Raw genomic sequence first — 23,795 nt, 5'->3', positions numbered from 1 at the left:
TCAAGTCTTTGTAATGACAGACAACAAGGACACGTATTAAACTCTTCTTATAATGACAGACAACTAGGTCAGGTATTCAACTCTTCTTATAATGACAGACAACTAGGTCAGGTGTTCAACTCTGTTATGACAGACAAAAAGGTTAGGTATTCAACTGTTTCTAATGGCAGACAAGAAGGTCAGGTATTCAATTCTTTATAATGGTAGACAAGATCAGGTATTCAACTCTTGGTAAAGACAGTCAACAAGGTGAGGTATTCAACTCCTTGTAATGAAAGATATCATAGTCAGGTGTTCAACTCTTGGTAATGACAGCAAAAAGGTCAGGTATTCAACTCTTGGTAATGACAGACAACTAGGTCAGGTATTCAACTCTTGGTAATGACAGACATCTAGGTCAGGTATTCAACTCTTGGTAATGACAGACAACTAGGTCAGGTATTCAACTCTTTGCAATGACAGTCAACAAAATCAGGTATTAAACTCTTTGTAATGACAGTCAATAAGGTCAGGTACTCAAGTCTTTGTAATGACAGACATCATGGTTAGGTATTCAACTCTTTGTAATGACAGGCAACAAGGTTTGGTATTCAACTCCCTGTAATGACAGACAACAAGGTCAGAGGTTGCACTCTTTGTAATGACAGACAACAGGGTCAGGTATTCAACTCTATAATGACAGACAACAAGGTTAGGTATTCAGCTGTTTCTAATGACATACAACAAGGTGAGTTTTAAAATTCTTTCTAATGGCAAACAACAAGTTCAGGTATTAAAGTCTTCATAATGACAAACAACAAGGTCAGGCATTCAACCCTTGTACTGGCAGAGAATATTAGATATTCAACTCTTTGTAATGACAGACAAAAAGATCAGGTATTCAAATCATTGTAATGACAGACACCAAGGTCAGGTATTCAACTCTTTGTAAAGACAGAAAACAAGGTCAGGCATTCAACCCTTGTACTGGCAGACAAGATTAGGTACTCAACTCTTTGCAATGACACACAACAAGGTATGGTATTCTACTTTTTGTAATGATGGACAAAAAGGCCAGTTATTCAACTCTGTAATGACAGACAACAATGTCAGGTATTAAACTATTTACAATGACATACAACAAGATCTGATATTCAACTCTTTTTATAATGACAGACAACTAGTTCAGGTATTCAACTCTGTAATGACAGACAACAATGTATGGCATTCAACTCTTTGTAATGACAGACAACAAGGTCATGTATTAAACTCTTTGTAATGACAGGCAACAAGGTCAGGTATTCAACTCTTTGTAATGACTGACAGCAAGGTCAGGTATTAAACTCTTTGCAGTGACAGACAACATGATCAGGTATTTATATCTTTGTAATTTCAGACAACAAGGTCAGGTATTTAACTCTTTGTACTGATGTATATTAGGGAAGGGTATTCAACTCTTTGTAATGACAAACAACAAGATCAGGTATTAAACTCTATAATGACAGACAAGGTCAGGTAGTCAGTATTAAACTCTTTTCAATAAGAGACAACATAAATATTTTTGATCTCACTAGCAATACAAATATGTCACTATGTCATTGGACAAGAGTATTTTCTTGCTTGTCAAAACATTGGATCTCATAAGCAAGACAAACATGTCACCATTCATTGTACAAGAGTGTTTTCTCGCTTATCAGCACACACAGGATCTCACTAGCAAGACAAACATGTCACTATGTCATTGGACAAGAGTATTTGTTTGTTCAACAATACACGCTGGATCTCACTTGGGAGAAAACATGTCACTATGTCATTGGACAAGGGTATTTTGTTGCTTACCAATAGACATTGGATCTCACTAGCAAGACAAACATGTCAGTTTGTCATCAGACAAGGGTATTTTCTTGCTTACCAATACACAGTGGATCTCACTAGCAAGACAAACATGTCACTTTGTCATTGGACAAGGGCATTTTCTTTCTTACCAATAGACATTGGATCTCACTAGCAAGACAAACATGTCACTATGTCATTAGACAAAAGTGTTTTCTTTCTTACCAACAGACATTGGATCTTATTAGCAAGACAAACATGTCACCGTCATTCAACAAGAGTGTTTTTGCTTATCTGATATGTCATACTGTATGAGGTCTCAATCTTCCAAGTAAGGGCATCAAAATAGTACAAATTCAGAAGCACTAAATGGGACAAGTATGTAGTGCTTTGATCTCAAATAAGATATCACAACTAATGTGACAGTTTCAGGATCTTTTAAGTCTCAGGTTTGTTTTAGGTTATGCAACATAGCAGTTGTGACCTTGATCACAGATGAGAAACATCACCTCTTGTGCTTTGTGTGACTGTAGTAGTACTGATCTGTGATGAGATGTCTATGTCTCCCCTGTCTGTATCACCTCCCATGAACAAATCATCATCTTCCTCCTGCTCTTCATCAAACAAACTGAAAATGTACAATAAATGTAACATGAAAGAAAAGACTCCCAAACATACAGCACTCCATCTCTATATAATTATCCAAACATACAGTACTCCAACTATATATCAATATCCAAGCATAGAGCACTCCATCTCTATCATTATCCAAACATACAGTACTCCAACTCTATATAATTATCCAAATATACAAGAATCCATCCCTATATCCTTATCCAAACATACAGTACTCCATCACTGTATCATTATCCAAACATACAGTACTCCATCTCAAAATCCTTATCCAAACATAAAACATACAGTACTCCATCTCTGTATCATTATCCAAACATACAGTACTCAATCTCTATATCATTATCCAAGCATATAGTACTCCATCTCCATCTCTATATCCTTATCCAAACATACAGTACTCCATCTCTACATCATTATCCAAACATACAGTACTCCATCTCTACATCATTATCCAAACATATAGTACTCCATCTTTATATATTTATCCATATATTCAATACTCCATCTCTATAGCATTGCCCATATAAGCCATTAAAGTGACTTGTACTGTAAGGTAGCTTATACCAAACAATGTCCCACCAAGACTAGTGTCATAAAAATGCAGAACAAAAATCACATAACTGGTTCACAGGACCCAGATATCAAAACAAGAAAATGAATTACAATGAAGTGATAAAACAAAATTAATATACCATGATGGCACATATAACCATACATGCATTATAAATTGGGCTGTGGTATACTGTGCATTATACTGACGCATATATTCATAATAATTCATAATAAATGGGGTGGTATAGAGTGTTATTATATTGAAACATACATGCATTATAAATGGGGTGGTATACAGAGTATTGTATTATAGTGAGGCATACATGCAATATAAATGGGGTGGTATACAGAGTGTTGTATTAAATTGAGGCTTACATGCATTATAAAACAGGATGTGGTGCACTGAGTTATGTACTATATTGAGGCATACATGCATTATAAATGGGGTGGTATACAGAGTGTTGTATTATATTGAGGCTTACATTCCTTATAAATGGGGTGGTATACTGAGTATTGTACTATAGTGAGGTATACATGTATTATAAATGGGGTGGTATACAGAGTATTGTATTATATTGAGGCATACATGCATTATAATTGGGTGGTATACAGAGTATTGTATTACACTGAGGCATACATGCAATATAAATGGGGTGGTATACAGAGTATTGTATTAAATTAAGGCTTATATGCATTATAAAAGGGGATGTGGTGTACGTGTACTGAGTATTGTACTATACTGAGGCATACATGCATTATAAAAGGGGCTGTGGTGTACTGACTATTGCACTATATTGAGGCATACATGCATTATAAATGGGGCTGTGGTGTACTGAGTATTGTACTATACTGAGGCATACATGCATTATAAATGGGGTGGTATACAGTGTATTGTATTATATTGAGGCTTACATGCATTATAAAAGGGGCTGTGGTGTACTGAGTATTGTACAGAGACATACATGCAATATAAATGGGCTGGTATACAGAGTGTTGTATTATATTGAGGCATATATGTATTATAAAAGGGGCTGTGGTGTACTGAGTATTGTACTATATTGAGGCATACATGCATTATAAATGGGGTGGTATACAGAGTATTGTATTATATTGAGGCTTATATGCATTATAAATGGGGTGGTATACTAAGCAATGTACTATATTGAGGCATACATGCAATATAAATGGGGCAGTATACAGTGTTGCATTATACTGAGGCATACATACATTACAAAAGGGGCTGTTAGTGTACTGATTATTGCACTATATTGAGGCATACATGCATTATAAATGGGGTGGTATACAGCATGTTGTATTATATTGAGGCATACATGTTTTATAAAAGGGGCTGTGGTGTACTGAGTATTGTACTATATTGAGGCATACATGCATTATAAATGGAGTGGTATACAGAGTGTTGTATTATATTGAGGCATACATGCATTATAAATGGGGCTGTGGTGTACTGATTATTGTATTATATTGAGGCATACATGCATTATAAATGGGGCTGTTGTGTACTGAGCATTGTACTATACTGAGGCATACATGCATTATAAATGGGGTGGTATACAGAGTATTGTATTATATTGAGGCTTACATGCATTATAAAAGGGGCTGTGGTGTACTGAGTATTGTACAGAGGCATACATGCAATATAAATGGGCTGGTATACAGAGTGTTGTATTATACTGAGGCTTACATGCATTATAAAAGGGGCTGTGGTGTACTGAGTATTGTACAGAGGCATACATGCAATATAAATGGGCTGGTATACAGAGTGTTGTATTATACTGAGGCTTACATGTATTATAAAAGGGGCTGTGGTGTACTGAGTATTGTACTATACTGAGGCATACATGCATTATAAATGGGTGGTATACAGAGTATTGTATTATATTGAGGCTTACATGCATTATAAATGGGGTGGTATACTGAGTATTGTACTCTATTGAGGTATACATGCAATATAAATGGGCTGGTATACAGAGTGTTGTATTATACTGAGGCATACACACATTATAAAAGGGGCTGTTAGTGTACTGATTATTGCACTATATTGAGGCATACATGCATTATAAATGGGATGGTATACAGAGTGTTGTATTATATTGAGGCATACATGTCTTATAAAAGGGGCTGTGGTGTACTGAGTATTGTACTATATTGAGGCATACATGTATTATAAATAGAGTGGTATACAGAGTATTGTACTATTTTGTGGCATACATGCATTATAAATGGGGTGGTATACAGAGTGTTGTATTATATTGAGGCATACATGCATTATAAATGGGGTTGTGGTGTACTGATTATTGTATTATATTGAGACATACATGCATTATAAATGGGGCTGTGGCGTTCTGAGTATTGTATAATACTGAAGCATATATGCATTATAAATAGAGCAGTGGTATGCTGAGTATAGCATTATAGTGAGGCATAAAACCATTATAAACAGAGAGGTGGTTTACATATTAAATAGGGCTGTGGTATACTGTGTATTGTATTATATTGAGGTGTACATGCATTATAAATGGGGCTGTGATATACTGAGTATTAGATTGAGGCATCCATGGAATATAAACAGAGCTGTGGCATACTGAGTATTATCTCAAGGTATACATGCATTATAAATGGGCCTGTGGTATATTGAGTATTTTATTATATTGAGGCATACACACACTATAAAGAGGGATGTTGTACAATGTGTATTATATTGAGATATACATGCAATATAAATGTAAATATGGTATACTGAGTATTGCATTATACTGAGGTATACATGCTTTATAAATGGGGATGGGGATTTACAAATCGTATCTGCAAATGGAATACACTCCAGCCCAGTTGATCTATGTTGTGGTGTTCCACAGGGGTCTGTTCTTGGACCTGTTCTCTTCATTCTGTACACTCAGTCGCTCTCAAGTGGCATAGGTCATCATCCAGTGTCTCACCATTTGTACGCTGATGACACCCAAATATACAAATCTAGCCACCCAACTGAACTTGATGCTACTATCCAAGGTGTAGAGAGGTGCATTTCTGATGTGAAATCATGGATGACATGTAACAAGCTGCAGATGAATGATGATAAAATTGAGGCCATTCTGATCACAACACAAAGACTTTCTCATTCACATCCTTTACCTCAAACAATAAATATCAGCAACGCCAACATTAAATTCTCACAATCAATATGAAACCTAGGTGTTACTCTGGACAGTAATCTCACATTGCACCAACATGTCATGAACATATGCAAGGCTGCATATCTTGAGCTGAGACACATCAGCTCAATTCGCAAATATATTTCAGTTGATGCCACTAAAACACTTGTGTGTTCATTAGTACTTTCAAGACTGGACTATTGTAACTCAATTCTGTCCGGTTCATCTCAATATCTACTCCAGAAACTTCAAAAAGTTCAAAACACAGCTGCTCGGATCATACTTAGAGTACTATGATCAGAGCACAACTCCCCGCTGCTCTGTACACTACACTGGCTATCCATTCGATTCATAATCAAACACAAAATTTGTTCTCTGTGCTACGTTTCACTCTAGTCCAACATACCTATCCGATCTCACCCAGGTGTACACACCAGCAAGACACTTACGCTCCTCTTCTGACAATCGTATACTCATTATTCCCACTATGAAAACAAAGCCATATGGACAGTGTTCTTTTGCATACCAGGGCCCAGCAACGTGGAATGAATTGCCCACTGAACTTAGACAAAAAGACACAGTGATCACATTCAAGAGGGCTCTCAAAACTCACTTATTTCGACTGCAAGAACAAACTTAACGACCTAATAAGGTTTCCTACCTGAAATATTCTCAGCATGTTTTTTTTATATATTTTTTAATGTTTTTTCTAATTTCATGGCATTTGTTTTTGTAATAATATTATTATATGTTTTTTATCTTATAGGTGTTGTCTAATGTTGTAAAGTGCTTAGAGCTTCTAAAGATTAGGTGCTATACAAAGTCCTCATTATTATTATTATTATACTGGGTATGATATTGAGGCATCCATGCATTATAAATAGAGCTGTGGTACACTGAGTATTATATTCAGGTATACATGCATCATAAATGGTGCTGTGGTATACTGAATATTTTATATTGAGGCATATATGCATTATAAATAGGGTTGTGGTATACTGTGTATTATATTGAAGTATACATACAATATAAATGTAAATGTGGTATACTGAGTATTGTATTATAGAGGTATACATGCATTATAAATGGGGCTGTGGTATACTGAGTATTATATTGAGGTATATATGCAGCATAAATAGAGCTGTGGTATACTGAATATTATCTTGAGGTATACATGCATCATAAATGGTGCTGTGGCATACTGAGTATTTTATCATATTGAGGCATATGTGCATTATAATTAGGGTCAAGGCATACTATGTATTATAATGAAGTATACATACAATATAAATGTAAAATGTGGTATACTAAGTATTGTATTATAATGAGGCACACAAGCATTATAAATGGGATTGTGGTATACTGAGTACTGTATTGAGGCACCATTACATTTCTATTCAGTGTACAAGTGGGTGGTATTATAGAAAGGTAGACAGATGTAGTTCTACAATGATACATAATAATCTGGAATATCTAGTTGCACTACAAAATATAGATAAAATAAACTCATTTTTTGGGCCCGACTTTTTCTACCGAAAATTCGCCCGTGGTCGGAATCCTATTTTGTGTCTGGATTTTAGACTTTTTGGTCTCAGATCTAAGACAAACTGGTATGAACTGCAAACAGACAGATGAGCCTTTCCAAAAAGTAGGATAAGATGGGCATTTTGGAATAAAGAGTGGTCTCGATAAAAAAAATAATGGCTCTGTTTAGCAACACAAAAAAAGAACAAGTTTTACCCTTCTGCCCATGTGCAATTCAAATAGCCAATGAAAAACGATGTTCCTAACACAACTAGGCAGTATGTTATTGAAAGATCACCGGGGATTTGGTGTTTTCAGATCTATTCAGAAATAGCTTTCAAAATGTGTTTCCTACTCAAGGGATAATGTGTTAAGCCAAGAAAAAGTACATGGACAAGTACAACATAATTTACTTTAAGCCAAGAATAAGTACAGGTAAAATATACATTTACCTTTAATCCAAGACTAAGTACAATTACAGTATATATGTGGTTTAGAGACCAGTTTCACAAACTGCAGTTCCAAACTCTAAGGAGCTCAATGTCTTCCTACCATGGTCTCTGTTTTAAAGTAAGGTGTTTATTTTGCTATCTCTGTTTTAAGGGCAGGTGTTTATCCACAATCAACCATATCCACATCACAAATGTCCACCAAGGACATCCAATGTACTTTGAAGGATTTTGGAGGCCAGGTAGATTGGAACTCTGTCCACTCATCTACCTGTAAGGATGACTGTCATGTTGTTTTTGAGAATTTGCAAACAATTCCTACCTCAAGTTTATACCTGTCTTCTGATAGAATTCATAACTCATAGTGCTTTGGGTAATGTCTAGATGTGTTATATAATATTATGACATTAGACCAATTCTGAAACAAAGAAACTACCTGTATGTGACTTAGCCATTGCATCACAGTCAAGTTCATGGATAATTCAAAGAGAACCTTGCAATGGTGGTGAGAAATCATGCTTATTCTCCTGGCCCTGCTCCTTTGCACAACTGCCTATTATCCTGGTCTCACTCCTTTGCACAACTGCTTATTCTCCTGGCCCTGCTCCTTTGCACAGCTGCCTATTCTCCTGGCCTTGCTTCTTTGCACTACTGGCTATTCTGCTGGCCTTGTTCCTTGTACAACTGCCTATTCTCCTGGCCCTGTTCCTTTACACAACTGTCTATTCTCCTGCTCCTTCACACAACTGCCTATTCTCCTGGCCTTGCTCCTTTGCATAACTGCTTATTCTCCTGGCCCTGCTCCTTTGCACAGCTGCCTATTCTCCTGCACCTATCCACTACTGCTGCTTTGCACAACTTCCTATTCTCCTCGCCCTGCTCCTCTGCACAACTGCCTATTATCCTGGCCTTGCTTCTTTGCACTACTGGCTATTCTGCTGGCCTTGTTCCTTGTACAACTGCCTATTCTCCTGGCCCTGTTCCTTTACACAACTGTCTATTCTCCTGCTCCTTCACACAACTGCCTATTCTCCTGGCCTTGCTCCTTTGCATAACTGCTTATTCTCCTGGCCCTGTTCCTTTGCACAACTGCCTATTCTCCTGGCCTTTGCTCCTTTGCACAACTGCTTATTATCCTGGCTCTGCTCCTTTGCACAACTGCTTATTCTCCAGGCCCTGATCCTTCGCACAACTGCTTATTCTCCTGGCCCTGCTCCTTTGCGCAACTGGCTATTCTCCTGCTCCTTTCAACAAATGCTTATTCTCCCAGGCTCTCCTTGTCTACTCGTATCTCTAATCTTTGGGTGGCATCCTATCCCACCTGCAAAGCTTCCTCAGAAGTATTTGTTCTAAATCTTGTCCAAAGTTCCTAGAACTCCTTTTCCTGCTCCTTTTTTATGAGTTCCCTATTCACTCTTGGAGTACGTGATGTTTCTTTAGACAAATCAAACAGTACAGATAATTCCAAAATGAATGTAATATAATAATATCTGGCTGAGTGAGAAACCTGGCCAAAATTTGACTATCTGATTGGATACGGGTGGTCTCTTTGAAAACTGTCTAGAGTGGTAGTAATAATATGTTATCATGTCACGTTTTCCAGTTTCTAAGCCTAAGCCGACAGAGAGGTCACTGGCATATTGAAAACAGACAGTTGTGCAAAGGAGCAAGGCCATGAGAATAGGCAGTAGTGGGAAGGCACAGGAGAATAGACAGTTGTGCATAGGAGCAGGGCCAGGAGAATAGGCAGTTTGGGCAAAGGAGCAAAGCCAGGAGAATAGGCAGTAGTGGAGAGGTGCAGGAGAATAGGCAGCTGTGCAATGGAGCAAGGCCAGGAGAATAAGCAGTTGTGCGAAGGAGCAGGGCCAGGATAATAGGCAGTTGTGCAAAGGAGCAGGGCCAGGAGAATAGGCAGTTGTGTAAAGGAGCTGGGCCACAAGAATAGGCAGTTGTGCAAAGGAGCTGGGCCATGAGAATAGGCAGTTGTGCAAAGGAGCTGGGCCAGGAGAATAAGCAGTTGTGCAAAGGAGCAAGGCCAGGAGAATAGGTAGCTGTGCAAAGAATCATGGCTAGGAGAATAGGCAGTAGTGGGAAGGTGCAGGGCCAGGAGAATAAGCAGTTGTGCAAAGAAGCAGGGCCTGGAGAATAGGCAGTTGTGCAAAGGAGCAGGGCTAGAAGAATAGGCAGTTGTGCAAAGGAGCAGGGCCAGGAGAATAGGCAGTTGAGCAAAGAAGCAGGGCTAGGAGAATAGGCAGTTGTGGGAAGGTGCAGGGCCAGGAGAATAAGCAGTTGTGCAAAGGAGCAGGGCCAGGAGAATAAGCAGTTGTGCAAAGGAGCAAGGCCAGGAGAATAGGCAGTAGTGGGAAGGAGCAGGGCCAGGAGAATAAGCAATAGTGCAAAGGAGCATGGCCTGAAGAATAGGCAGTTGTGCAAAGGAGCAGGGCCAGGAAAATAGGCAGTTGTGCAATGGAGCAGGGCCAGGAGAATAGGCAGTAGTGGATAGGTGGAGGGTCAGGAGAATAAGCAGTAGTGCATATGCTCAGGACCAGAGATGGCAGCAAGGGTACCGTAAGTACCGAATGGTTGTACAAGGAGCAAGGCCAGGAGAATAGGCAGTTTGTGCAAAGGAGCAAAACCAGGAGAATAGGCAGTAGTGGATAGGTGCAGGAGAATAGGCAGCTGTGCAAAGGAGCAAGGCCAGGAGAATAAGCAGTTGTGCGAAGGAGCAGGGCCAGGAGAATAGGCAGTTGTGCAAAGGAGCAAGACCAGGATAACAGGCAGCTGTGCAAAGGAGCAGGGCCAGGAGAATAGGCAGTTGTGCAAAGGAGCTGGGCCATGAGAATAGGCAGTTGTGCAAAGGAGCAAGACCAGGATAACAGGCAGCTGTGCAAAGGAGCAGGGCCAGGAGAATAGGCAGTTGTGCAAAGGAGCTGGGCCATGAGAATAGGCAGTTGTGCAAAGGAGCAAGACCAGGATAATAGGCAGTTGTGCAAAGGAGCAGGGCCAGGAGAATAGGCAGTTGTGCAAAGGAGCTGGGCCAGGAGAATAGGCAGTTGTGCAAAGGAGCAAGACCAGGATAATAGACAGTTGTGCAAAGCAGTAGGGCCAGGAGAATAGGCAGTTGTGCTAAGGAGCTGGGCCAGGAGAATAGGTGGTTGTTCAAAGGAGCAGGGCCAGGAGAATAGGCAGTTGTGCAAAGGAGCTGGGCCAGGAGAATAAGCAGTTGTGCAAAGGAGCAGGGCCAGGAGTATAAGCAGTTGTGCAAAGGAGCAAGGCCAGGAGAATAGGCAGCTGTGCAAAGAAGCATGGCTAGGAGAATAGGCAGTAGTGGGAAGGTGCAGGGCCAGGAGAATAAGCAATAGTGCAAAGGAGCAGGGCTAGGAGAATAGGCAGTTGTGCAAAGCAGCAGGGCCAGGAGAATAAGCAGTTGTGCAAAGGAGCAAGGCCAGGAGAATAGGCAGTAGTGGATAGGTGCAGGAGAATAGGCAGTTGTGCAAAGGAGCAGGGCCTGGAGAATAAGCAGTTGTGCAAAGGAGCAAGGCCAGGAGAATAAAAGGAGCAGGGCCAGGAGAATTGGTGGTTGTGCAAAGGAGCAGGGCCTGGAGAATAAGCAGTTGGGCAAAGGAGCAAGGCCAGAAGAACAGGCAGTTGTGCGAAGAAGCAGGGCCAGGAGAATTGGTGGTTGTGCAAAAAGCAGGCCTAGGAGAATAGGCAGTTGTGGGAAGGCACAGGGCCAGGAGAACAAGCAATAGTGCAAAGGAGCAGGGCCTGGAGAATAGGCAGTTGTGCAAATGAGCAGGGCCAGGAGAATAGGCAGCAGTGGATAGGTGCAGGGCCAGCAGAATAAGCAGCAGTGCATATGCTCAGGACCAGAGATGGAAGCAAGGGTACCATAAGTACCGAAAGGGATACTAGGCGGAAGTTACGGATTAGTAACATGGAAGGGACACAAAAAGAAAACACTCTTACCTTTCATTTAGCGTCATAAAATATCTCGCAATTTGAATAAGTCTTGTATTGATTGAAAGCAACTGCATTAAAAAATTGTCCTTTAATTGTTGAATACCATGATATAGTTAATTAAACTGATATATCTTTCATCTTATTATTTTTTATACTTTATACATCTAGCTCGTCATCCTTGGTTAATGGGGGTTTGGAGCTATGTAATCTTTTAATTGTCTATCCTTCTCTGGTGTTATTTATAATTCCGTAGGGTCATGTGACAATGACCATTGACCTTGATGCAATGGTCTGCTACATTTGATTGAACATATTACAAGAAAATATTAAGAGTCAGTCCACATAATTCAGACTCACTTTATTTCTGACCTAGCGTAAGGTTCTTTGACATTTTCCTCTTCACACTCCTCATTTTTTCTTATTGATTCCTCCTCTTCATCTTCTTCTTCATCCATTCCCTCCTTTACCTCCAGTCGACGAAATTTTCCTGCCTTCACTGCATTCACACCTATATAAAAAACAAAACAAATTAGTATAATGTAAACTAAAAATATTTTGAAATGCTTTGTGTATTTAATCCAAGACAGAACACTGTTTTGACAGCAATCATCAGAGTAAATATAATGACAGCATACATCAAGTTAAATATATTGGCATCAGAAATCAGAGTAAATGTATTGACAGCATAAATTAAAATGTATTGACAGCAAAATCAGAGCAAATGTACTGACAGCGTAAATCAGAGAAAATGTACTGAGAGCATTGATCAAAGTAAATGCATTGACAACATAAATGAGAGTAAATGTACTGACAGCAATGATCAGATAAATATATTGACAGCTATAAAAAAAAGAGTAAATTTACTGACAGCATACATCAGAGACTATGCAAGATTTTAGCTATCTTCTGCCAGCTTTAGATTCTTACCGTTTCTAAAATAACCATTAGCATCTTCATAGCTGGTATTTGATCTGTATGCAAATATTGTTGTGATGTCAAAATGAAGTATTTATCTTCGTCAAAATGGAGAGAATCAGAAGCCATGAATTTTTAATATACTCAGTAAACAATTAGCACCCATATGTCTTGTATACAGATAGAATCAGAAGCCATGAATATATGCCATAAATAAGTAGAACCCATCTGTCTTGTACACAGACTAATTTTGTCTTCCATCTTGCTCATTTCCTAAGAAATATAGTCCTTCTATGATAAAGAAAAACTGACACTTAAAATATTTTTTAAATGCTTAAAAGAGTTGAGAGAGTTAATTGCTTTAAAAAAAATCCATTTATTCCCTATAAATCTGCATAATTAATTACATCCAGTGAAAAATTGGATCTATTGAAGTGTATATCCATATCAATAAATACCATCTAAACCTGGACCCGCTTTCGCAATTCTGCCTAAATTCTTTGATCTCTATGACGTACAAATTCATTGGCTATGGTTTTGAAAGCTAGGTTATTTTAAGTGTGTGTGTATATATATATATATATATATATATATATATATATATATATATATATATATCTGTGTGTTAATCATGGTTTATCAAAAATTTGGTCCTTCATACACTAAATGTTGGGAAGTTTGATGCAAGCTAGACCTTCTATAGTGAACTTTTCTTAGTCTGCAGGAAAAGAAACAAAGCCACAACATTAAATTCCATGAACATTTAAACAATGGAGAAAACCTTGTTTTTCTCCAAAGATGTTAATGTACAGAAAGGCCATAAAGTACGAATGACAACAATAACAAAAACTGCATTGTGCCGTTTTTCTTTCCTGGAAACACAATTCCAATTTTTCCAATACAGCTCTACATAGTTTGTCCTCGACAGCTTGCTGGGTCACCAACTTTTGTGAAAACTAATACAAACATACATAGTATGGTAGCTAGTTACACTATATAATGCAAGGGGCCATGTCAAACTTTGAGTAACTTGCAAGCAGCTATGTCAAAGTCTGGATACCTTGCAAGTATACATCTCAAAGTATCAGTATCTTGCAAGGCGCCATCTCAAAGTCTGGATACCTTGCAAGTAGACATCTTAAAGTGTCAGTATCTTGCAAGGGGACATCTCAAAGTCTGGATACCTTGCAAGTAGACATCTCAAAGTGTCAGTATCTTGCAAGGGGACATCTCAAAGTCTGGATAACTTGCAAGGGGACATCTCAAAGTGTCAGCATCTTGCAAGGGGCCATCTCAAAGTTTGGATACCTTGCAAGCAGACATCTCAAAGTGTCAGTATCTTGCAAGGGGCCATCTCAAAGTTTGGATACCTTGCAAGCAAACATCTCAAAGTGTCGCTATCTTGAAAGGGGCCATCTCAAAGTTTGGACACCTTGCAAGCAGACATCTCAAAGTATCAGTATATTGCAAGAGGCCATCTCAAAATTTGTATACCTTGCAAGTAGACATCTCAAAGTGTCAGTATCTTGCAAGGGGCCATCTCAAAGTTTGGATACCTTGCAAGGAGACATCTCAAAGTGTCAGTACATTGCAAGGCGCCATCTCAAAGTCTGGATACCTTGCAAGGGGACATCTCATAGTGTGATTATCTTGCAGGGGGACATCTCAAAGTTTGAGTAATTGCAAGGCACACTAAAATGGAAAATTTGTATGTAAATGATAAAATGACTATTCAAACAGCAATTTCTACACCATAATGACTAGGGGTGAAATGAAACACACCTGCCATAATTTGTGACAATTCATGATACACCCAACGATATGATTCATCATCAATACACATATCGAATTTAATAGTCTTTTCATCTTAAGATGGTCTGTCAGTGAGCTTTGGTGCCAATTTTTATGTTCTGTTTCTGGAAAGCAAACAGAAAGACAGACAAAAATATCATCTGCTCATCAAGAAAATTTTTATTCCCCCAGATGATTTTAGCATTGGCAAAGTATGCCATTATCATCCTTGAGAATATATAGAAGACTGACAGTGATTTATATTCAACCTTTCATGTTGCTCCATTGGATGTAGTTTAGGATTCGTCTTGCTCGCCACTCTGTTTGCTCTGGAAAAACGTTTTTAAAGCATATTATTACCAATTTCATATCATCACTTGCATTTGAAAGTCATTGCTGTTTTCAAAACAAACATTTTTTTGTTGCAATTTCCTCCTGCAAAGAAAATCTTATCTAGAACAAGTCAACTGTGGAGTGGAGAGGACTAACAACCAAAATCCTTCAAGCTGTACTTCTTTCAGATGCAAAACAACTGCCATGGCCTCATACACTCACTTCTGCCAGTGAAATAGGAAATTGTTGAGAACAACCACTCCACTTCTACAAATTAACAATGGGACTATACCTCATGCAGCTTGGAATCTGCTCGCTCGCTAATTCTGTGCTAAAAGTACTTTTGGTATGTGCAGTTACTGATTATATATATATCAGTGTACAAGAGACACTGTAAACTTGTTCTCCATGTAAGATTTCTTTATTTTACAAATCATTTAATAGACACTTTTGTGTGAAGTTCATCTGTTTGCTGCTTTATATCTAAAAAGAAATAGTCTGGATGCCAATAATTCCAGTACGTCATACACTGAATATGCCAGTTATGTCTGTCAGTGATTATTATTTTACTCTGGATGATAACAAACAAAATAACCACCAATTAAAATTAAATGTCACATATTTCTCTGAGTGAAACACTGGATATGTAACCATAAAATTTGTAAACAAAATGCAAAGCAACTAAGAAATGTGTAAGCTTTTTTTTTTTAATTATCAGTAAAGTACATGGAAAACAAATCTGTAATGTATTCTTTACCCTGATATATACTTTCAGTGGCTGAGCATACTGAAAGGATACACTAATCAGCAAGGTGGCAGTGAGACATGGGGGCATATATTGAACCAAACAAGATAGCCACCTTGTGCTTTTTATTTGTAGAAGACATGCAGGTGTTGTCAATAGCTTTTTCATATTTACTGAGAGAAATGAGTACACATTTCCTGCATGGCTGTCTCAAATGAATTCTCAGTTTACAGAATCAAAAGGGGCCACGAGTGGCCGAGTGGTCTAAAGCGCTCTAAGTTACGGATCACTGCAATCTCACCTCTGTCTGCGAGGGTTCAAGTCTAGAATTTGGCCAATGTGGATATGTGAGAAAGCTTACCAGTAGCTTCTCGTGGGTTGGTGGTTCTTCCCGGGTTCTTCCTCCACCATTAATACCGGCCGCCATGCATAGCCTATCATGTGCTGAAATATCGCATTAAATCCCACAACAACAACAGAATCAAAATGTAAACAACTAATAATTATTCATGACTGCTGAAGACTAAAGAACCTGTAAGTAGCATTTTATACTTAATCTTCATTTTTTTAAATCATTATGGAAAAAGTATGAATCAATTAATTGTTTCAAGTCAATTAATCGTTTCAAGTCAATTAATCATTTAATCCCAATCCTCTTAAGCCATCTGAAGTCGGTCAACAGCTTTGAATTCCTATACACCACAGTGACCACCACCCTCTGAATTCCTATACACCACAATGACCACCATCCTTTGAATTCCTATACACCACAATGACCACCACCCTTTGAATTCCTATACATCACAATAACCACCATCCTTTGAATTCCTATACACCACAATAAACACCACCTTTTGAATTCCTATACACCACAATGACCACCACCCTTTTAATTCCTATACACCATAATGACCACCACCTTTTGAATTCATATACACCACAATGACCACCACCCTTTGAATTCCTATACATCACAATGACAACCACCCTTTGAATTCCTATACACCACAATGACCAGCACCCGTTGAATTCCTATACACCACAATGACCACCACCCTTTGAATTCCTATACACCACAATGATCACCACCCTTTGAATTCCTATACACCACAATGACCAGCACCCTTTGAATTCATATACACCACAATGACTAGCACCCTTTGAATTCCTATACACCACAATAAACACCACCCTTTGAATTCCTATATGCCACCAGTGACCACGACCGTTTGAATTCCTCCTTTACACCACAATGACCACCAACCTTTCGAGAGATCTGTTTTACAGAAAGAAAGCTGCATCTGGTCTGTTGAAAAGTACAAAGAAGAAGTAGGCAGAAAAAACATGGCCCTGAGCGAAACATCTTCTTTAGCTACAGAAGGGGTCAATCTTAGTAGCTGAAAATTAATATCAGACATGAAATCAACTGACTGGAGGAAAAAAAACTAATTAAAACAAGGGCTATATTCTTCACATATTAGTCATTAGAAGCAAAGATAGGTCTGAAAACACAGCTAAAATTACAGCTGACCTGACTTTTTGTTTCATGTCTGAGACACTGTATATGGATTAAACATGATAGTGAATACAATACAAATGAGGAAGAAGTCTATTATGAAGTGATAGGGATCATGACAGGAAGTTGAGGACCTATAAAGATGAAGACAGGAGGTTGAGGATCTTAGAACAGGCACATTTTCCAATAATTTGGAGAGGTGAAGGTCTATATGTATACCACAGACAACAATGCATAAAGGGAAGGCAACTCTAGCTTGATGAAGTAAATATAGGTACAGTGGTCCTCCTCTTATATGGCCACCCCTTCTGCCTTATGAAAATGGCCTTATAAGATGGGTGGTCTTTCCAGAGTGGGACTAAACTTTTTGTGAGAAGTATTTGTAATGTACATGGTAAGAAGGCTACATACTTCAAAGCAATTAAGATCTTCATTTTATTATCTTCGTTTAAAAGTAACATTAATTATTAAAAGGTTCTTCTGGTTATAATAATAGATTTATTTCAACTGAATATACATTAATAGTTCTTATTCTTAATGTAAGCATGACATATGAGTGGGTTCTGTTGTCATGCACATTGCAAAACCATTCAAAACCGTCATTTAAATCTTGGCACATACATAATTCTCTTTCCATTTGCTCCACTTTCCCACTGCTGCTGAATAATTTCCTTATCGGTTACGACATTGATTATTTTAGTCTTTTCAATATAAAATTGTCTTACAAGAGTCTTTTCTACATAATATTGTTTGGCAGGTACCCTTCCCCACCTCACCCGATGTCATCAAGTAGAATAACTGACTTTCTTCTAAAATAATATATCTCTGTTTACAAGAAGACATGTTAATGTTTGGTAATGATTTATTCAGATGCTGCTAACTGTATGCAATTTAATTATGCAGCCAAAACTTTTGTAAAGTGGACAAAATGCCTTCTTTGTAAAGAAAGCGAAAATTTGTTGCCACATGATTTTTCAGTCTTTGTATAGTAACCTGTTTTGTTCAAGGTTAAATTTTCTCTGTTTGTGTTAATGCACAAAATCTATTTTTAGCATATGCTGACAGTGTTATGACCTTGACAATTAGGCCCAATTGTAATCATCAAAGAGAAGAACTCAACAGATATGTGAAACCCAAAACTCTATCATAACATTGTTGAGCCCATTTCCTGTAAACGTCAGATTTTATAGACAATGATATAATATTAATCTTAGTATTACATGTAGATTAGTCAACACATCTTTCAGTAATGGAATCTTAACATTGGGAGACATGTATCATTGATAGAGATAATCTGATTACTTACCTAATGTCACAATATGAAATATTGTTTCTGGATACATTTGAGAAAAAAAGGTGGCCGCTTGTGAGGGGAACATATGACATTTTTGTACTAATATGCTGGCCACTGGTCATGCTAGAGGGGTGGCTGTTCTTGAGGGGTACTTTCTGAATACAAACTCATTGGTGCCAAGAGAATCTGACCATAAGAAGCCGGTGGCCACTGGTCAGGGGGCCGTTCAAGAGGGGACTACTGTACTAGCAACTCTAGGTTGACAGAGTACTAAGTGGACATACTGGTTATTAGCCATGAATGGTATGTAAAGGAACTGACACAAGTTGCACAAATATCATGTGAAGGGGAATGAGGGTGCTGACATGGTAGCCAAAAGCTAACAGGCAATGGACAGATTTTGCTAGTTTTTTTTATTTCTACCAAAATCTGTGCTCCAATATTGAAAAGTTGTTTTTAGAATATTGTCACCAAACATTATTCCTCCCCATTCTCTCAATATTCAATCTATACAATAATGAAGCAAATATTCTTCGAAGTTTTCACTTTCATTCACAATATTCGAGTGATTAATTTGGGGACCAAGCTCAAGGTTCCTATGGAAACAGGGTATTTACCATTTCATCTTTTTATTAAAAGATCAGACACCAAAATACTGTACATGTCTGGTGGGGTGTGGCAGGATGTAACTAAGGAGTATTGGAGAGAAAACCAACCTAGAAACTCCAACAGCAGTGAACTGGTAGACAGTTTAGGAGTCCTGGACAGGAATTTAAGAAAGTTCTCCAGTCCTCCTCTTCTCTCCTTGGCTGTGGCATCATTAACCATCAGGGCCTTTTTGGGCAGTGGGGGGAACATGGTGCCACTGAACTTTGCTGTCATTTTGGAATGCAGGTCCTCAAATTCAGAAAACTTCTTTTGTATCTACAGTTGGGTAAAGAAAGAAAATGGAGACGTATAGTATTGTCATACCAAACACAAGACAAGAAAAATGCCATGCATATCAACAATCTAGTTGTGATGACTACAAGGACTGATTTGGTTGGGGTTTTGTTGACTAATGAAGTCACAGTCTGTGATAATAATAATAATAATCATAATAATAACAATAACATTAATATTAAGTATTATTAGTATTATTGTTGTTTTTATTATTCTTATTGTCATAAATGTTGTTGTTGTTTTGGGCTTAATGCAATTTCTCAGTGCAATACAGACTATACATGTCAGCCAGTGTAACTGGTTGTTGTTGTTGTTGTGGGGTTTAACGCCATTTTTCAGCACACGATAGGCTATACATGGCGGCCAGTATTAATGGTGGAGGAAGAACCCGGGAAAACCCCAGAAAGAACCACCGACCCACGAGAAGCTACTGGCAAGCTTTCTCACATACCCACATTGGCTAAATACGAGACTCGAACCGGCGCAGACGGAGGTGAGATGGCAGTGATCCGTAATGGAGAGCGCTTTAGACCACTCGGCCATCGGGGCCCCAGTGTAACTGGTAGAAGAACCCAGGAAAACTCATGTCAGAACCACTTACACATGGAAAGTTTCTGGCATGCTATCTCACATACCCACACTGGCCAAGCCTGAAAATCAAACCCATGCAGACAAAGGTGGGATGGCAAATAGAGCTTGGCATGTTTTACCATTATTAAAACCCATACAAATCATAGAAAATGATCCCACTATGAAAATTATTGTACTAAGAAAATTACCCCACATTTAATCTTCTATCCATGTTGCATAATCAATCAATACTCTGAGTTTGATCACTTGGTCTTATAGCTAGGCGCTATAAATTGGACACAATGTATTACTATTATCACTTGGTCTTATGGCCAGGTGCTATTAATTGGACAAAATGTATTACTAATGACCACTTGGTCTTATGGCCAGGTGCTATAAATTGGACACAATGTATTATGATCTCTTGGTCATATGGTCAGGTGCTATAAATTGGACACAATGTATTACTATTATCACTTGGTCGTATGGCCAGGTGCTATTAATTGGACAAAATGTATTACTATTATCGTTTGGTCTTACAGCCAGGTGCTATAAACTGGACACAATGTATTATGATCTCTTGGTCTTATGACCAAGTACTATTAATTGGACAAAATGTATTACTATGATCACATAGTCTTATGGCCATGTGATATATATTGGAGAAAATGTATTACTATTATCTCTTGGTCTTATCATCATGTGATATAAACAAAAGGAAATGCATTAGCAATCCTCTCCTTTTAAAACAATCAATAAAATAAAATTGAAAGCAAATTTTATAAAAGCATGTATCTTAGTTCTGTATATGACATAATCTATACGAAGGCCTATGGTGACTGCAATCAGATCCAGTCTATACAGAACTCTGTCCCTCCCTGACACACTTTACTGCAATCAGAGCCAGTCAGTACAGAACTATGTCCCTCTCTGACACACTTTACTCCAATCAGAGCCAGTCTATACAGAACAGTCACTCCCTGACACACTTTACTGCAATCAGATCCAGGTTATACAGAACTCTGTCCCTCCCTGACACACTTAACTGCAATCAGAGCCAGTCTATACAGAACTCTTTCCCTCCCTGACACACTTTACTGCAATCAGATCCAGGTTATACAGAACTATTTCCCTCCCAGACATTTTAATGCAATCAGAGCCCGTCTATACACAACTCTCTCCCTTTCAGACACACTATACTGCAATCAGAGCCAGTCTATACATAACTCTGTCCCACCCTGACACACTTTACTGCAATCAGATCCAGGTTATACAGAACTGTTTCCCTCCCAAATACACATGACTGCAATCACAGCTAGTCTATACAGAACTGTCTCTCCCTGACACACTTTACTGCAATCAGAGCCAGTCTATACAGAACTCTGTCCCTTCCTGACACACTTTACTGCAATCAGACCCAGGTTATACAGAACTATTTCCCTCCCAGACACACTTTACTGCAATCAGTGCCAGTCTATACAGAACTGTCTCTCCCTGACACACTTTACTGCAATCAGAGCCAGACTATACAGAACTATCTCTCCCAGACACACATGACTGCAATCACAGCCAGTCTATACACAGCTCTCTCCCTCCCAGACATACAGGACTGCAATCAGAGCCAATCTATACAGAACTCTGTCCCTCCCAAAGACACATGACTGCAATCAGAGCCAGAGTATACAAAACTCTGTCCCTCCCAGACATACAGGACTGCAATCAGAGCCAATCTATGCAGAACTGTCTCTCCCAGACACACTTTACTGCAATCAGAGCCAGTCTATACAGAACTCTTGTCCCTCCCAAACACACATGACTGTAATCAGAGCCAGTCTATACACAACTCTCTCCCTCCCAGACATACAGGACTGCAATCAAAGCCAATCTATACATAACTCTGTCCCTCCCAGACATACAGGACTGCAATCAAAGCCAATCTATACACAACTCTGTCCCTCCCAGACACACAGGACTGCAATCAGAGCCAGTCTATACACAACTCTGTCACTCCCAGACACACATGACTGCAATCAGAGCCAGTCTATACAGAGCTATGTTCCTCCCAGAAATACAGGACTGCAGTCACAGCTAGTCTATACAGAACTCTATCCCTCCCAGATGCACAGGACAGCAATCAGTCAGTCTATACACAACTCTGTCCCTCCCAGACACACATGACTGCAATCAGAGCCAGTCTATACAGAGCTATGTTCCTCCCAGAAACACAGGACTGCAGTCACAGCCAGTCTATACAGAACTCTGTCCCTCCCAGATGCACAGGACAGCAATCAGAGTCAGTCTAAACACAACTCTGTCCCTTCCAGACACACATGACTACAATCAAGTGCCAGTATATACATAACTCTGTCCCTCCCTGACACACTTTACTGCAATCAGATCCAGTCTATACAGAACTATGTCCCTCCAGACACAAAGGACTGAAATCAGAACCAGTCTATATATGATTCTGTCACTCCCAGACACACAGGACTGCAATCACAGCCAGTCTATATGTAACTATGTCCCTCCTAGACACACAGGACTGCAATCAGAGCTAGGTCTATATGTAACTATGTCCCTCCCAGACACACAGGACTGCAATCAGAGCCAGTCTATACAGAACTCCATCCCTCCCAGACACACAGGACTGCAATCAGAGCCAGTCTATACAGAACACTGTCCCCCAGGCATAAAGGACTGCAATCAGAGCCAGTCTATACAAAACTCTATCCCTCCCAGACACACAGGACTGCAATCACAGCCAGTCTATATAGAACTCTGTCCCTTCCAGACACACAGGACTGCAATCACAGCCAGTCTATATAGAACTCTGTCCCTTCCAGACACACAGGACTGCAATCACAGCCAGTCTATATGCAACTTTGTCCTTCCCAGACACACAGGACTGCAATCACAGCCAGTCTATATGCAACTCTGTCCCTCCCAGACACACAGGACTGCAATCACAGCCAGTCTATATGCAACTCTGTCCTTCCCAGACACACAGGACTGCAATCACAGCCAGTCTATATGCAACTCTATCCCTTCCAGACCCACATTACTGCAATCAAAGCCAGTCTATACAGAACTCTATCCCTCCCAGACACACATGACTGCAATCATGAAAGATCAAGTGGTTTGGGATTTTACAGTTAAATTTTTTTTACAGTGAATTGTAAATCTGTTCAAGTGCTTTGGTATTTTGTAGTTAAGCAATTTGTACCGTGAATTGTACATCAAATGGTTTGGGATTGTGGTTAAACAAACTGTACATGTACCGTGAATTGCACATTGTCAGTTTCCTTGTGCTTGGGTGATTTGAAGTAGGAGAGTCGGGAAACCACCACCACATTGTATTCAAAAACCGATCCTAGTCTTCCACGTACTTCTTGATATGTTGGAATGCTCAAATCAATTCCAGTATCCTTGTTCTTCAGCTCTCTGAAAGTTGATCATAAAATGTATTAATACAAGTATTATTTTTAATATCCCAGTATACACATACAAGTTGAAAGCTACCTTAAATCCAAAAGTTATATTACTCTTCAGATTACCAAAATGCGACTTACATTGGTGATTTTTT

At 39.0% G+C, this 23,795-nt stretch overlaps 1 protein-coding gene across 1 annotated transcript in view; it reads right to left on the bottom strand.

Moving 5' to 3' along the window:
• The window catches only part of LOC149783577 (uncharacterized), a 52,846-nt gene that overhangs the window by 21,538 nt on the left and 7,513 nt on the right, over positions 1 to 23,795 (bottom strand). The window contains exons 2-5 of the mRNA XM_089931837.1: positions 23,491 to 23,653; positions 19,417 to 19,624; positions 12,464 to 12,614; positions 2,322 to 2,440 (exon numbers count right to left, since the gene is read on the bottom strand). Of these exons, the coding sequence (XP_089787963.1) occupies positions 2,322 to 2,440; positions 12,464 to 12,614; positions 19,417 to 19,624; positions 23,491 to 23,653 (641 nt within the window). The remainder of the gene's footprint in view (positions 1 to 2,321; positions 2,441 to 12,463; positions 12,615 to 19,416; positions 19,625 to 23,490; positions 23,654 to 23,795) is intronic.

Source organism: Sinohyriopsis cumingii, chromosome 14, assembly GCF_028554795.1.
Source record: "Sinohyriopsis cumingii isolate HCF-2022 chromosome 14, ASM2855479v2, whole genome shotgun sequence".
NCBI classification, from domain to species: domain Eukaryota; kingdom Metazoa; phylum Mollusca; class Bivalvia; order Unionida; family Unionidae; genus Sinohyriopsis; species Sinohyriopsis cumingii.
Note: the sequence above shows the minus strand (reverse complement) of the source record. Positions and strands in the feature narration are given on the sequence as shown.